Source organism: Haliotis rufescens, unplaced genomic scaffold (genome assembly GCF_023055435.1).
Source record: "Haliotis rufescens isolate VD_foot unplaced genomic scaffold, xgHalRufe1.0.p SCAF_11, whole genome shotgun sequence".
In the NCBI taxonomy this organism is placed as follows: Eukaryota; Metazoa; Mollusca; class Gastropoda; order Lepetellida; family Haliotidae; genus Haliotis; species Haliotis rufescens.
In genome coordinates, this window is record NW_025963791.1 from 29,476,046 (window position 1) to 29,493,672 (window position 17,627).

A 17,627-nucleotide genomic window follows, 5' to 3' on the forward strand; every position below is an offset into this window, starting at 1 on the left:
AAATGTATTTAGACGAAAAGAGTTCATTCGTCCTTATTTCGTGAAAATCAAATGTGTATTTCTTGTCATGGCAATATTAATATCTTACAATACATTACGATTCTAAATAGCAAAAACACAACGTAAATGTGCTACGTAAAAATGTATATAGATAGATATAGGTCGGACAGCTGTTGTTATACAAATCTGAAATTCATTAAACACGATTCCACCAAAGGTCGTCTGAATTGAAAGGGTCGATGACAACAAAGCACTATTACACTGGAAAATAAATAAGCAGCAAAGGAAAGGCCTCAAATGATGCAATCTACCAGAAGCTGACATTCAACGATACCCTTTTACATGTATCCTTTTCGTGAAAATCTCTGGTTATTTGTTGAAGTTTACGATAACCTTTTACATGTATCCTTTTCGTGAAAATCTTTGGTTAATTGTTTAAGTTTACGATAACCTTTTTAGACCACAGAGATCCAATATCAGTTTGCGATGACTGTCCTCAGAATAGGTCCATACATGTGGTAGAATATAGCGGACAACCGTCGTGTCATCCTGTTTGATTACATATGTGTTTTTCTATAGTAGGCAACTGTGTGTTTCATTGATATACATACATTAAGGCGACATCTCTAATGCTTTCAAAATAACATTGCATGGTCCATAACTACATGTTGCATTTTAAAAGTTCTTCGTCTGTGTTCCAATTACGTCATCAGGAACATGATCTCGTCCTCAAGTCACAATCACCGATTCTGCCCAGGGGATAATAAAACCAACATTTTCCACCCAAATTGTTATTACCATCCTAGTCCCACCTCCGGCGCTTATACAATGTCATCTACATCCCTGCCCCACTTAGTGAAGAGTGTACTGCTCCGCATTAACTACCTAATCCTTTGAATAACCCCCTAAGATATTACTGGTGCTCGACAGCTAAAGCACATAAGGACCGTCTGAGGAACATTAGAGACTGTGGTTTAAGCGCGAGGTGTTGGCCAATGGACAGAGCCTAATTGTGTCCATCAGGTGGCCGGACAACTTCACATCGATCCAAGTCCACTGGCTGTCCTGGAATCACCCTACAAGACCGGACACCCATTTGAAATAATAATATGATTTTCACTGCTTTTACACAGGGCCTAATTTATTTAGCCCCTTTCTCATTTTGTCATTTACCGACGCGTCCAGTCTTGCCTGCGTTCGAAAGAGGCCTGAAAGCGGTGTTTGCACCATCTGTATAAAATGTTTACTTAGCGCTTATTTTCCCCCACATTAATTGAATGTAGTGAGCACGTTGGGATGGAAGGAAGGATGATAACAAAAGCCAATCTATGCCAGGTTTTCAGCTATGTCCTCGGGCTGGTGTTACAGGTTGGTGGTGGTTTCTAACGAACGGCGTCTTGTGTACTGGCGTTTTGTTACATTTTTCCGCAATATTGCAACAGCGTGAGAATGAATCAGGTGTATGAAAATGGAAAGACATCTACTTCGTCCGGATTATCGCATTATGAAAGGTTCATTTGTAAGATTATTCGAAAGTTCCTGGTGCGCAGTATTATTAAAGGTTATGTTCATACCATACTGAAATAAGACTGTCTGGGGACGCATTTGACTGAAAGTATGTGCTGAGGAAAAACAATGCCTGGTTTTAAATTTGAATCACATTTCACACATCTTTATACCGGGACTTCATATTCATTACAAAAAGTTACAATCATTAATTTAGTCTTGCAGTCACCGTGAGATACAAAGGGGTCGGTAATTGAGAAATATCGCCAATACAGTCTGTTGTAACCCAAGAACAATAGCATCCTCTTTAATTGTTCATTTGCGTGACTCTTGCGGATTTAATAGATCTCTTCGTAATGGTTACATCTAGAATTTACAGTACTTGTAAGAACCTTTACTCTTTCAAGTAAAATAAACTATGCAGTAACAATACTCCGGTTTATTGTTAGTCTGGAGTTCGTCAAAGAATGTAATCTTATTTACGTTAATGGCTTTGTGATATCAAACTAAGGAACGGAGATAATTTAAACCGTTACGTACCAAAATAGAGCTATTTGTGTAGATGCTGGTTTTCCCATTTGAAACTTCCTTCTCTCAGACAATTAGTGTCGTCTATCACGAATGTGAAGCACATTAAGTGTGGTTTTCCTTGCTACGAGAGAGTTTATATTGTCTGGTACATAATATGTATAGTTAACTAAACTATTGACCTTCTTTTTCAGAATGATTGTGTAGTGTACCTGCTGGGACCCAACAAGAAACATCATGTCTGGAGGTCAGGCTGAGCTTGAGATTGAACTCTTGGAGCTGACAACAGTCACCCCGTCCAACATCAGTCAGAATGCTTCGTGCATGTCAGTTGGTTGCAACATTACAGAATCACCTATGTATGAATTTGAAAGACTGGTCAGCATCATCGTACCAACTATATTTGGGGTAGTATTCATTCTGGGACTAATTGGAAACCTCATGGTCATCCTCGTGGTCGTGTCCGACAAAAAAATGAGGAATACAACCAATATCCTCATCCTCAGTTTGGCTTTTGCAGATCTCTTCTTCATCATCTTCTGTGTGCCATTTACAGCAGCTGGATACGCCTTGCCTGTCTGGCCATTTGGGAACGCGTGGTGCAAGCTGACACAGTTCATGGCTTACGTTTGTGCCAATGCCAGCGTCTACACTCTCGTTCTCATGTCTCTTGACAGGTACCTAGCAGTAGTGCATGCTATCAGGTCAATGCGATACAGGACCGAGAGAAACACATGGCTGGCCGTTGTAATAACCTGGGGAGCGATTCTCTTAGCCAACATTCCAATCCTGTTCCAGTATGGTGAACTCGCTTACGAACACGAATTTCAAAACAGATCCGCATGCCTAAACCTGGATAGTGTAAATGATCCTCAAGTTGGCATGATCTTCTTTTCGTGCTTCCTTGCCTTTGGATACGTAATTCCCCTCGGCGCAGTCTGTCTCATGTATGGCCTTATGCTCAAGCGACTTCTGTATGGTGTTGTTCCTGGTGGCAACCAATCTGCGGAAAGTATTCGGGCTAAGAAGCGAGTTACTAGAATGGTTATTATCGTTGTTGTCTCATTCGCACTCTGCTGGCTACCAATTCAGATTATCCTTACAATCCGAGCATTTGGCCATTATCCAAACGACAGAGGGTTCGTTGGACTACAAATGGCTGCAAACTGTCTGGCTTATATGAACAGCTGTGTAAATCCATTTCTGTACGCATTTTTGTCTGAAAACTTTAAAAGAAGTTTTCGAAAGTTTATCTGTTGTTTCTCGGTAACGCGGCTAATGGATTACGAAAGGACAAACACCCGCAATGAAAAGGATCCCAAAAGCACTACTATCACAAGGACAACTTTGAATAACGTGTGACAATACATAGCTGGATGTGACTTTTATATGCAACGCAGACATAAATGCGTATGATTTCATGCGTAGGTCTGTGTACCTGATAAATTCCATGCAAAAGTCCGGATAAAAATATTATCTTGTGTCTAAATCTGCTTCAGACACGCGCGTGAACGCTGCGAGTGTCAAACTTAAGATTCGCCGTCCATTCATAGCTGCTTATCGCTGATGCAGCTCGTTGATGTTATACACCTAAAGTACCATGTGACTGACACGTGACCAGATTCACGTGATATACATATGACTAGATCAGGTGGCTGGACAGATCAGTGTCGATGGAACGCGATAACTTCAGAGAGACAACTGCATATTCTGTCTATCCCTCTGAGGATTTCACGTGTTTGCGACTGGTCATATATGAATGTAGTTGTACTATGGTATGTCTTTCATTTTTTGCAGTGGGATATTTAAATGTTTAGTGATTAATGTGGCCATGGTGAGTCAACACTGGACTATTTTTCACAGTGTGGTTCGGGTATATACACTATTATTGTTCTGGGACCATTTGTACAACTGATTGACACTGAGCGCCCAAACTGACCCCTTTTAGCGCTTCGTGGCATTCAGATGTGCAGTGATCTCCGATCAGGTTGTTATAAAATAGAGACGGTATGCAGTGTAGGCGATTAATATATATTCATGAAAATAAAAGAATGTGTGATTTATTGCGTATTATGTCCTGTGCCCGGTAAAATATGTAAAGTCGTATTTGCTATACGCCTGTATTGTAGCCATAACCAGAACTGCAATTTATTTGTAAACAGATCATCATTATAGAGCAGTCTCTTTATGCTTGTTCGCTTTTTATAGTCTGTAGAATCACATACTAACATTTGTACCATCATCATTGGTATGTTCCGTGGAAATATGTAAATGGTTGTATATTTTAATTGATCAGACGTACCAGCCGACTAATTGTTTTGATTCCGAAAATTGTAGAAATATATTTTCATCACAAAATTGTGTTCCTTTCAAGTTGCAACTTTGGGCTTATTGTTGTTTGGAAATAAAACTTAAGATTTTTCCAGATGAGTTGTTATTTCATAGGACTATCCCAGCTCAGCTTACAGATTTTTGTGTGTTCAGTTCGGGATTTGAAGTGAAAAATAAAAGTTACGAAACCCTTTCCATATTCATAAGAAATTTCTGCTGAAAGCAGATTCCACTGTGCAGATACGACTATTCCATAAGTTTTTCGTGTGTTCTTGAATCACTATTAAATAGTGATGATACCAGGTGTTCTCGAAAAGGTGAGCTTTTCCTATTCCACCGGTGACAATCTTCACAGGCGCATATAAAGGCAAGGCAAGTGTTCACGTGGACAACACTGGAACATGTGATACAAGTCAAAATAGGGAATTGCATCAGACGCCATTTCTGTAACTGATGCATTAAACTTGGAAATGTCCTCCACATGTCTACCACAGAACACTTTGAAAGCTTTACGAAGGCTTGAATGTTGCAGCCAACATTGGAATGTTGAGCAAGAGGCGTCTAACACTCTTTAAAATCTTCGTAGAAAGAGCATCTTGAGTGTACTTCACACGTTGTGAAATGTTGACATAAACGTCTGGAGCTGTCTGAATATTGCTCAACATTAAAGGACAACTGACTATTAGAAAGTTGAAGTCATCCATCTTGTCATACAGTCTTGTGGATAGTTTTTTATTGTAAATCTAAATCGTTATGCATATATTTATATATGAAACTGGTCTCTTTTATATTAAGGTCAGGTAGGTAAATGAGAGGAAAAGAACTGGCTATTTGACCGTTATTGAAAAATATCAGATCACTGATAATATCCGAAGCCTAATCTAATTCTCTTGGCCGAACTCCCTTGTTTCCGAGAAGCCAATCCGATTGGGAACCTCAAGACGTGGAACACAAATTGTGCCCATGGTGACGCCTTTTTTTTTGCCAAAGTGTACTTTGGCTCGACCCAGCAACGTGTCTAATGTAGTACGGCTTTTAATGAGCTTGGAATCAAAAGACGAATAGAAATGCCTTCAGGTTGTTGTGTCAACCCGAAAATTAATAGTACTAATACGTGGTTTTGTCAGATTTCTTCCTTTGTTGACATACTGGCAAGATATGTGACATTATGTGATGTCACTTATACTAAAGTTTTTGATCAAACAAGTAATGTATTGATGCTTACATATAATCGTTATGTCGTTTGAGAACTTGTCAGATGGAACAAAAACCTTATAATGTATGATAGCCGTTATTCCAATCCTGTTTCAACTTTTTCATTTTGTGCATTCTACCAATAACCAATAAAACTGACTTAACACACTTTAGGGTAACCGCGACACGACTCGTTCGGTAATATAAAGAAATCTCTGCTAAAAACAGAGTTCATTGTACGATTCACTGTTAGCATGTGTTTATGAATCACGATCAATTAGTGGTAATACCAGGTGTTCGGAACAGGTAGGCGTATCCTGCCCCATTAGTGACATTCAACAGGTTCAACTTCTCTAGTGGCACATTTAAAAATGTGAACATATGGACAATTACGACATTATTTGCAGACTTTGGAATCAGGCTTTGAGAAACCGAGCCCAAACAGCCAATTAAATCAGAGCTCCCTTGCGCTAGGCCACCGCAGTGTAAATTACCCACAACGCGATTACAAATCGTCTGCATGCAACTAATCTGCATGCTCGGCGACCACGTGTTGCACCACCGTAAACAAATCGACACATTCTAACTTGACGCCAATTAGAACGGGGAAACTTGGGAAATCGCGAATGTTTTTCTGTAATGTTTTCGGACGAGTCCAGGCTTACGTGGGAAACTCTGGATAACGTGCAGGTGTCTGGAGGCGTCTTAACGAACGTTACAAAGACGCCAACGTAAGGCAAGGGATTTGGGGGTGGATCTGTAATGATATGGGACGGCATTACTATGACTGCCAGAACTCAACCTCATATTGTCCATAGGAAAGTCACTGGTCAGTATCGACGAGACAACATATTGGCGCTATAGCTGTGCCGTTTGCGCACCTTGCAGGTTTTGTCTTTCAGACGATAACGCTCGTGGCCACCTTGCACGCATCGTAACGACCTCCAGCAGGAAACAACACCGTAATGCAATGGCCAGCCATGAATCTGACCTCTCCTCCATAGAGCACGCTTGGGGCATGATCGGGAGACGTGTACGTCACAGGCCACCCGCTACGTTAGGTGAACGGGGCCAGGAGTCGCAAGAGGAGTGGACAAGTTCCCTCAAATTGTCATTCGGACCATGCCACGCCGTGTGAGAGAATGATTGACTAGTCGCGGGGGCATGGCCCATTATTGATTAAGTCATCTCAAACGTTAAACTTCTGACTACACAACTCTGTCGTCTATTTTGGTTGTTTGCACCCTTACGATACACCGCCGTTTTCTTATCCAACCTTTACCTTCACTCGATACCTCTTTGAATTTCTGTAATCATCTGTTATTTTCGAATATTCCTTACTTTCTCTGGAGAGTACATATGACAACACTATACGCCCCTGTAGTCAGTTGATGACGTAACCAATGCAAATGCACAAGATTGACAACGTTCATGCTCGAAACATTATCCACAATGCAAACCTAATGCAAATACTTGCATTGATCTGAGTAATACGGGTTTCAACAGGGGTATGACCCATGTCGCTTTATTAAAAACATGACCCACATCTGCAGACGGTTCCTAACAGGAGAATGAATCATACATGTTTAACAGCAGCCAAGTGTTATGGGGAACAAGAATACATGGAATACATGGTAGAAATGTTGGATCTCCGATATTACGCTTATTAGATATAAATATTTATATGGATATAAATGTGATACTGCTCCAGACATGTAACATGTACCCCACCTACACCCTCAGCTTAACCTTGTTTTCTGAAATGCCAAGGTTTTAAAATCATCTAATATGTATTGCGTTAACGTGATCTTTATGTACTCCTACACGTGTAAATGAAAACGACCAAGCCCTTTCCATAAGCATAAGAAATACCTTACTAAAAGCAGCGTCGGTTGTACGATCATTTTTATCAGGAAAAATTGTGTTTTTTGTTTATGATTGTGTTTATGAATAACTATGAAATAGTGATGATGCCAGGTGTTCGCAAAACGATGAGCGTATCCTGGTTGCACCAATCCCAAAGTGTATTTTTCACCAGAAACACGGGTACATGTGGTACAAATCATAATAGGGAATTGCATGAGACAAAAAAAAATTGTAAATGATGCGTCAAATTTGGAAATGGAAACGTGCAATAGCATGATGCATCAGCTTGCAAAAGTTATGGCCTTAATGAGAACAATGATCGACATATGGATTGTAAGAAGCAAATATAGCCTCTCAAAGCCTTTCCCGACCCCATCTTGAGGACATTACATAATATCATAGTGTGCCCGCAAGATTCGTTTAACATTACCAATGGCAACCTCTTCGTGATGTTGAGAACGAAACGATAATGGAACCACCGAAAGTATGTATTTGTCTAAAAAACGCGATTTCGTGCATGTTTGTTTCATGGAACTATATTCTTCAGGTTTTCAGGTTTTTAAGGATTTACCGTCACGGCATGGCATTCATAAACCAATTGTATGTTGCTTACTTTCGTCTCAATATATAAGTTTCATAACCGACGTTAACTAGCTTCCAGTAATCTTTGAAGTTTTAAAGAATAGACAGGACGCGAATGTGAGGGCTTCACTGCATTTCGTGCGTCTGAAGTTTATTATGGTATTATTTTGTATTTGTACACTTTGATTAAGCGTTTGAGCATTGCCATATCAAGACAGACGGTATCGATATCTCTCAGCTTGGTGTGTTTTTATGCAGTTGTTACTCATAATATCCCTGTACAGTCCGAACATGTGGACGCTTAAATCAACTAACATATAATGCATCCGAGTTAAGAGAGAACACCATCACAAATGCATGTGCTACGCAAGAAACATTTTGCTTGGGATTTTGGGAACATTCGGTTCGAAACACCCAATTCGAAAAATGTGTACATCTGTTTATTTCATGATATTTTCATTATTCATAGCAGCACTTTGAATAATTCATTTTCTCAGCTGTGAATTATATTTATGTGAAAATGAACTCCAAATATTTCCATATTACGACCACTATTAAATTTATTACAATTCTAAAACGAGATTAAGACCTGGAAAAGGAAAGGCCAAAGTAAACTTTAGATTCACAGGTCACATAGCTAGGTTTTGATGGCCAACTGCTTTGGAATCAATAAATTGATTGAAATGGATATTAACTTGATTTCCAATAGCAATGCTCCCTCTCCATAGGAACACCAGATTCGCTATTCAAAAAACATTACGCATTGAATTATGTTATGAGTTTTGCATTATCATTGTCAACATTTCTATTGTGACTAACTCTGTGTTCTCTATTTACAGCATTTATTTTCTACCCTTCTTCTAAATTTAACTCTCCCAGTAGAAAATACGGGACAGGTTTGGGTAAAGTGCTTTTGCATGTCTCGCTATTACAGTCGTTTCCATATCATGCCGAACAATATCTTTGGGCGCTGAACATCGCAAATATAAAGTATATTGTGATGTCATTACTGGAAACAATACAGCTTCCAACAAACATATTTACAAGAAAACATGTCCAAAGAGTTTCATTTTATTTAAATAAACTGTATCTAATGTTGTATAAACGGTCTATTTCCGTTAACAAGTTTCACAGTGCCTGTAAAAGCATCACATGTTTCCACGTAATTTTGCTTCAAAACAAACCATTAAACGAAACGTTTTATTTAAATTTCCAGTGTTCCTGTTCTTTTTACTGCTAACTGTCAAGTACTGGCTGTAGCTACATGCAATTGTGTTATAACGAGAAGCTATCTAAAAAAAGAATGTTGAGAAATAGCAGTTGATGATATCATTTTTAGCACTTTCTGTTTTAAAATCATGTATTGAACGTAGACTCTGAATTGCAACCTTTTAGCGATGCCTGACTGCAATTGTTAAGCGTTAGGGAAGTGGGAGGGAGCACGTCGGTGACGAAGCATGACGCAGGTATTGAAATAACTATTACACTCCACATGATTGAAAAAGGTTTGCGAGTGTTTTTAGCTTTGTCTGATTTTCAATATGATCCGTATCATGCGACACAGAAATGAACTTTGATAACCTGAAACGCATAGCCGTTTTTCAGTTACAATACAAAAATAAAAATATTGCAAACTGTTTAATGGTAGCCTCAAGGTCCAGATACTGTTTTTAATGCACGGATTACAGATAATCAGCTTTAATAATGCACACAAAATCCGAAACCTAAAAAATGACAGGATAGATAGATCTCATGCTTATCGAAGAGCGGAATATCACTCAAAACCGATCTTATTATAAATTGACTTTTCATTCTGGAAACGGTCGTAGATTTGAATCCATCATTCACCTTCATTATATTTATTTCTAGGTTTGCCAACACCAACCCATTTGAAATGTTTCCCAAAATGACAAAGACCTACAACCAGCACCACTTCTTCTTACCTCAAGCTGACACGCCGTGATATAAATGGGATACTGTTCATAGTGGCTTTGAAGCAAATAAAAACTAACTTTTTTGGAAAGAGTCACAAACAAGAACCCGAGCTTACCAAACTGGACACGAAATCTAATTTACGAAATACTGTAGAAGAAATATTCATTTTTTTCTACTCTTGGCAAGGCTTCGTATGTCCGTGTCTATCAGTAGCTCCAAACCATGTCGACAGTTTAAAAGTTAAAAGTCACTGTTCTGTTAACCATCGAAAATACCACAGACGTATCGAAAAAACGAAATCTCTAATGGAATGGTAATTTGTTGACAACGACATTAAGAAGTATGGTAGGTCTCAAAGCAGCGTCAAAATAGGCAGCTTATAACCTTGGGGATTCGATGATTTAAGAATCAGTCAAACTCAAACAAGTGGAGTAAAAGAGTTTGTTGTACACAGATGAGGAATATAAAGAGACTTAGCAAGCACAAGTTCATAAGGACACAAACTATGCTAGGACACACACTAGCTTCACATTTTCCAATTCATCCTGGTCATGGCATTGTAACCTAGAGGTGTGTTCAAGCACATATACATGTTTATGTACGCCTGGTATCAATTGAACTAAGCGCATCATAAACTGCTGATGTTATACGTGTCCCTCTGAAGACCAGTAGAATAATGTGTGTGTGTGTGTGTGTGTGTGTGTGTAAAATGCACAAATGTAGACCAATGATTTCAACTAAACACGATAGCAGATACGAACACGTGACTTTGCAATCTACTTGTGAATCTGCTTGTTTGTTTTTATGTATCGTTAACCTGATACTGCTATTCTTGTTTCAAATAAACGTTTTGCAACGTGTACCAATAAGCGCAAGTTATAATTAGTAGGTCTACATACGTGTGAAACTGATATATCATATGTTCTTCACGAATGTATAAAACATTGAAGTATACTGAACCGCGAAAGAAACGTCACTTTATGAAAATACTTCATGATCATTTTCTTTTGAAACATCAATGCATTTTGTGGAGGTATCTCATTTTTTATATCAGTCTGTATCCAAATGTAATGTTAAAGTGACACGATTTATGGAAATAATGGGTCTTTCAAACGCAGCTTTACAAACTGCCATGGTACACAGTCCTGAATGCTTTCCATGAAAATCAAAATTCACTTTCCCTTGTGTAATTTCTTGATAAACAGCACCCCAATACGTGGATCCAACATTCTTGTGTCGAAACTAGCGCCATGCCAAGACTTACCAAGATCAGAGGAACCAGATTTTAGGACGACTGCATGATGGCCAGAAGAACGGTTGTCAATGCTTTTATTAACCATGTGAGAACCATCTACAGATTACAGCAACGTTATCAGGTCACCAGCAGAATGCAGTCTTCCTAATATGGCTATGTTAATAGCGAGAGCTACCTTCCAAAAATCTATTGATATGTCAATTGGAAACTTTCATGAAGTCTGTTTGATGAAGTGACGTTTTTTGCAGTTCAGTATAAAACGGATAATTATATTATACATGTAAGATAGCTTTGCATTGGAAACGTGATTTAACTTCCAGTACACTGAAGAACATATCCACACACGATCGTTAACTCCATATTGAACACCCATCATTTTATTTAAATCACGTAAAGGATTATACGTTTTTGGCTCACAGCGAAATACGGCTTTTTAAGAGATAACGTAATACTTTGTTATTCAGAAGGAAGTGTGGTTTACATCGTAAAAGCATATGTAAAAGGTTAAACACACACATAAACACCATAAAACAAAACGACATAAAAGCACTAATCAACAAAAAAATAAAGTAAACGAAAGTGTTTAAAAGGGAAGCAAGTGATCATGAGGTATAAATTAAAACGTACTAAAGTTAGGTAAATGTGGTATCTATAGACAATAGTATCACATGGTTTGGTTGTTAAGGAAACGAATACTGACTGGAACGGATGATGGACGGGCTCTGTATATTTTCCTTTTCGGCATGCGCAGTCGACGATGAGAAGGTAAAACCTCATACTCCGACAAGAAGGCGCGTCGCGAACTGTCATTTAAAATTTTGTGCGCTTATTTTTTACAATTTGATGCTCATAAGACATGCCGATGTTTTATGAAGGAAAACCAATTTTTTTTGTATGCATTCCTTTAGCGCTTTTAGCGTAGTCGGATAAAGTTTTGTTTCAAAAAGAATTTATATTCGTAGGACAATCGAATTAAAGTTCCCAATGCAATAGCACCATGTTGCTGAGAACTACCATCAAATAAATAAAAGCGTGGAAACCCTTAAGATGTATCATAAAACGTCAACGCCAAAGAATATATATCAGAAAGTTTCGGCTCAAAGCAGAGTCAGTTTCACGAACTCAATTGAGTTCAATGTACGATTCCGATTGTATCATGAATCGGTGTTTATAAATGATAATCAAACAGTGATGATACAAGGTGGCACGATAATCTTTTATTTGATCTCGTTTTACTCAGATCATAACAATCTTCATCTTCAGAGGATAAATAGGATGATCAGAGTTGATCGTCTGAAAAGTTGTTTTGGGCAGATGAAACCCCACCCCCCAGTAATAAATTGGCGTGTTTTTGTAATAGAACGCATGATACCAATGGCTCCAAATGGTGAGGGATGATTTAAAGTAAAGTAGCATAGTAACTGATATAATGACATTGACATACATTGACTGACATTCATACGGGAATGCAATGTATGTGAATGAGTGCGTGAGTTGCGTTTAAGGCCACTATAAACAGCAATTCAATAATATCACTTAATGTAAGCTTGATATTGGAGGAAAGCTGGACCTGATGCAGGTCTTAGACGTTTATCCCTCGGTCCACGAGCATAAGTAATTATGCTGAAAAACCTGGAAACTTAATCGGGGCGAACCGGGATTCGAACCCATCATATAATATTTCTGGCGGGCAAAAATAGAGTATGGCGTTTAACATATCTGGAAACAGTTATGGCGAATCTGGGATTCAAACCTACGACCATAGTAAATTGCGGCGCCATGGACATCTGGACCACCCGTTCCACCGCAATGAATATGATATTGGCAGATGTAATATGGCAGTGTATTTTAGTGTTGAACAATGATTGTAACTGTATTACATTGTATCTGTTGAGATTCGGAAGACGCTCGTTCAATTGTATTTGGACAATGATTAGTCGCCAGGAATGAAGTACTATTTAATGTAAGCAGTCGTCAGGATGTTACTATATTTAGAAGCTAGTATGGTGTGTAATCTTCCAGTAAACCGTGGTGTTCTGGTGCAGCCGGACTGGTGAGGGCACTGTGTAGAAGTTTCCAATGGCTAGTTTGACTGCATATATAGTTGGACAAGAGCGTGTTTACGTATCTGTCGCATTTTATCATATCAAGACCAGCTTTCGTGTGAGGATCACTCACACTCCGTTTTACCTGCTTAGGCCCATCCCGATAGCTTGGCCACCTTCCTCGTTGGGTGTAAACAATCATCGCTGGCTTTTGCTATCACAACTGTATCTTTGTATTTGATACTGGCCACTGCCATCATATTATATATTGCCTTATACTATTAAACAACCTATAATATCGAACAACCTGTAGTTACTGTGTAGTTCCTGTGCAATAATTGGTGTTGATTTGTACACCTAGTAAATTTTGTCATACAATTGTTAATTATTTACCATTTGTTGGTTGTTTCTTGGTTTCGCAATAACTTCATTGACGTACAGATTTCTGGGTTAACATATTGTTCGGCAATCGACACGTAACATCAATACACTTATATATACGATCATTAGTACTTCACGGAGATGCATGCGTTACATTAAGTTACAATGAAGCCCTCTGGTCCCATGTTGATGATTTTTACTGAACTCAATGGAATATCCATTTACTCATATGGCATCATGAAAACCAACCTCGAACACAAATGTTGTTAAACGGTAACTCATCATTTAAAAACAGTATCTTATGTTTGCGCACTGTTGTCTATTATAGCGTACGGCAGCAGCTTAAATTATCAAATATCTGATCCTTATTTCAGAAATCTTTCAAACATATACATGCTGAATTATTTCCAACCGGCGTGGCATCATCGCGCAGATCGATTTGTAGACACACTGCTTTATAGCGGTAATGGGGATACGGATTTTCTGCACACATGGCGATCATTAGCATTATGCTTGCTCCAGGAAACCCAGACAATAACACCAAAAAGCGTCATCAATCATGATAAAATTGTGATATGCGTTCATAAATGATAAGTCTCGCGCATTTAACAACAGCATGAAAGCTTTTAGCATTAAGCCATATGAAAATGGGACGTAGACAATTCAATTTTCGAATGTTCTCCTTATAAAATGGCGAAGAACATAGCGATATAAATGAGAGAGAAAAACTACGGTTGATATGGGTCCTCTTTATGATACCTTTCATTACTGGACAGTAAATGATTACTTTGAGCATATGTCCACTTTTCAATATTACGTAAATTTACTTCTATTGTTGTGTATTTGTACGGTTGTCCATGTACATGTCATGGGGGAGAAGTCTTCAGGGCTGACATTTGGTGCCTGTATTTAAGTATATTAATTTTGTATTATGGCATGCTATGCCAGTGGCAGGGGAAAGTCGAGAGTGACGCAAGTTGGTTGTTGTCTTTTCCTGCCTGGAACAAATAATATTGGAATAATGTCAATATCGAGTTTTTTATGAAAGGACTGTTGCGGGGTGCCACATGGGGCAGTATACTCTAACCTTGTCCCGAACAATTGGTATCATCACTAGTGAGTGAGTATGGTTTTACGCCGCTTTTAGCAATATTCCAGCAATATCACGGCGGGGGACACCAGAAATGGGCTTCACACATTGTACCCATGTCGGGAATCGAACCCGGGTCTTCGGCGTGACGAGCGAACGCTTTAACCACTAGGCTACCCGACCGCCCCTGGTGTCATCACTTCAACACGAGTCAGCCTAAACAGATCGGACATCGACAGAAATGTTTCCAATTGTGTCTACCAACATTTCAATTAAGAAAAGAACCAAATCCTTTATATCAAAGTTAGCTGATTGGAGATTTCTTATGAACATGGAAAAGGTTTTGTCGCTTTTATTTAAGTTACATGAGTACGCTGACATGCCTGTCACCGAGCCTGACCACACGATCCAGTCTAGCGGCCTCTTACAACAGACAATGGTGTTATGGAGACCTCTTCTATCACGGCCCCTGCAGGGGACAACCATGTAAGGAACTGTATGGTAAAAACAGGTTATCTCTAACGCCTTTGGGTAATGACTTTTCCGTAGTTTGAACCAGACTTTAGACAACAATTTCAGAAGGGTTTCTGTCGGCGTTATAACGTTACTTCGAATTTGCGTTTGGAGACTTACCGAGTTTATTGAATCAAAGTAAGCGATGTATTCCATAAGACATGAAGGGACTCTAAGTATCCCTGTCGCCTGGGGAGCCGCAATTCGCATTGCCGAGCTGCGTCCCTAAGCCAGCAACCTTGATCGTGGGTTCAAATATTATTTCCGACTCGCCGTGATTATATTTCGTGTTTTTTCAGGAACCCAAGAGAGCTCGTTGATTTCGTCAAAGTTAGAACGTCTATGACCTGCCTTCAATCCAAAATAGCGGACAGGGGCGACAAAACTAAAATACAGTTCAATATACTGTTCAAAGCGGCGTTATACCAAACTTACCTATTCATACATTCAATGCCATATGAGCATTAAACTTGAGTTTACATATCTACAGTGAACACATAGCCTTACATTTAGCATAACTTTCTAGCGAAGATTTTATTTGACAAAGTACACATCGATACGACGGTAGAAATTATTGCTTGGTTGTTTCTCTGTTGCTTAACCCCGCTATCAGCACTAGTCCAGCTATATGACGTGGATCTGTAAATACGCGAGTCTGGACCAGACAATCTAATGACTGACATCATGGGCATCGATGTAAGCAAATGGGATACGATGATATGCATCAATGAAGTAAGCTGGCCTTACCACCCGATCCCGTTAGTCGCTTCTTACGAAAATCATGGGTTCTAGCCCGGATCTTCACGGGGTTCAGAAGAGAGGTTTTTTAACATATGGAACCAATAATCATGCTTTCCAAACCACGCTAATTAAAGTGAACGTTTTAATTATATTTACAGATTAGGATCGACAGACGTAACAAGATATATCGACGTAAGGAGAAAGAAGTTGCAACGGACGCAAATGCCAAGAAACAAATAACCGTATAATAAAGCCAATTCCTATACGTGTCGCAACAAAAATCAGAAATCATTGATCACAAAGGGCTTCTGACTGACATGGAAACCGACTACCGAAACCAGCATTGTGTAACTGGCAGGTCCAATGGCCTTCTTTGATGCCAGTATGCCAATTACAAGCATCGATTGTAAAGCGAAGGTTTTGTCATGAAATCTAACAATGACGACTTTGATCATGGCGTAGAGAGAAGGTTCCATTGTCACCGACTGATTACTATTATTTAATCCGTCATATCTTCAGGGTGAACAACCCACTTCGCGTCCATTTCACACGAAGCTATGTCTATACGTCGTGATATATTAGTCGAATAATAAAGTAGTCAATGTAAATATTTGTCTGATATGCTTTGAGTGACGTCTTTTCAATGGTGAATTGAAATGGCAATACCACATGTACATTGGTACACCGTATCGATTCATGTACACATTCCGGTTTTATTCAGATTATAAGACCAATAGCTTCCGTTTGAAGTTTGAAGTTTCACACCCATACTGATTGATGGGTATTAACAAGCTGTCAGATTCAGATTCTGTATTCTCCATAGACCACGGACGGCGGTACAAGAGCATACATAAAGTACAGAGATAAATATAATATGTACATCAAGACGGCTGTGTTCATTTAGATTTAGCATTCAAAGTGTTAAATACAAATAATTCATATTTTGATAGACGTTTTAGCTCGTTTAGTTTGGTCGTTGAAAATAGGCTTCCTAATGAAAACACATTTGACCAAGTTAAATATCTTCTAGGAATAAGTGCAAGTCTTTTGTTATCAAAAGCTGGACATCGAAATATATAATGGAATTCATCTGCTATTGCTGGTGAGTTACAGAGTGAATGTCAATGTTGATTGTTGGACCGACTTGTGATCCAATGATTATGAGCTGCTTGGAAATAGTAGAAATCTTTGGAGTCATCAAGGACGTGGCATAACAACCGCTTTGGAAACAACGATACAAGGATACATCGCAATAATTATTGTTCACACTAAAGGTGTTTGTTCAACCAGCCACCGAAAGTAACAGTTGAATGAAGCTGATATATAACTTCATTCAATCAGCAGTAACTAATCTCGTAAATAGAAATCATGTACGCCAAAGAAGAACCACCCGAAACAGATTCCATTGGGCGTAATTGGCAAAATCGCCGTGACAATTACATGAATGGATCACTGAAAATCAATAAAGACACCAGGTGTTCGCGAAAAGGGTAAGCATGTCCTGCCCTACCCGCCACTCCCACAATTCGCATCAAAATGTATCGAACTGGTTTAAAGGTCGCCTTGTGGTCAAAATAGGTTGGGGTCATTTTCAGGCGAATGTCATGAGTATGTAAATAAATGGGTGGGTAACAAATTGGAGATGTTGTTGTTCTTCAGT

General features: G+C 39.0%; 1 protein-coding gene across 3 annotated transcripts in view; it reads left to right on the forward strand.

Moving 5' to 3' along the window:
* The window catches only part of LOC124132597 (allatostatin-A receptor-like), a 51,691-nt gene extending 47,235 nt beyond the window's left edge, over positions 1 to 4,456 (forward strand). For all 3 annotated transcript variants that reach the window (XM_046496579.2, XM_046496578.2, XM_046496580.2), the window contains exon 2: positions 2,229 to 4,456. In XM_046496579.2, coding sequence (XP_046352535.1) covers positions 2,272 to 3,396 — 1,125 coding nt within the window. In that variant the 5' untranslated portion in view covers positions 2,229 to 2,271 and the 3' untranslated portion in view covers positions 3,397 to 4,456. The remainder of the gene's footprint in view (positions 1 to 2,228) is intronic.
* Positions 4,457 to 17,627: the final 13,171 nt, after the last annotated feature.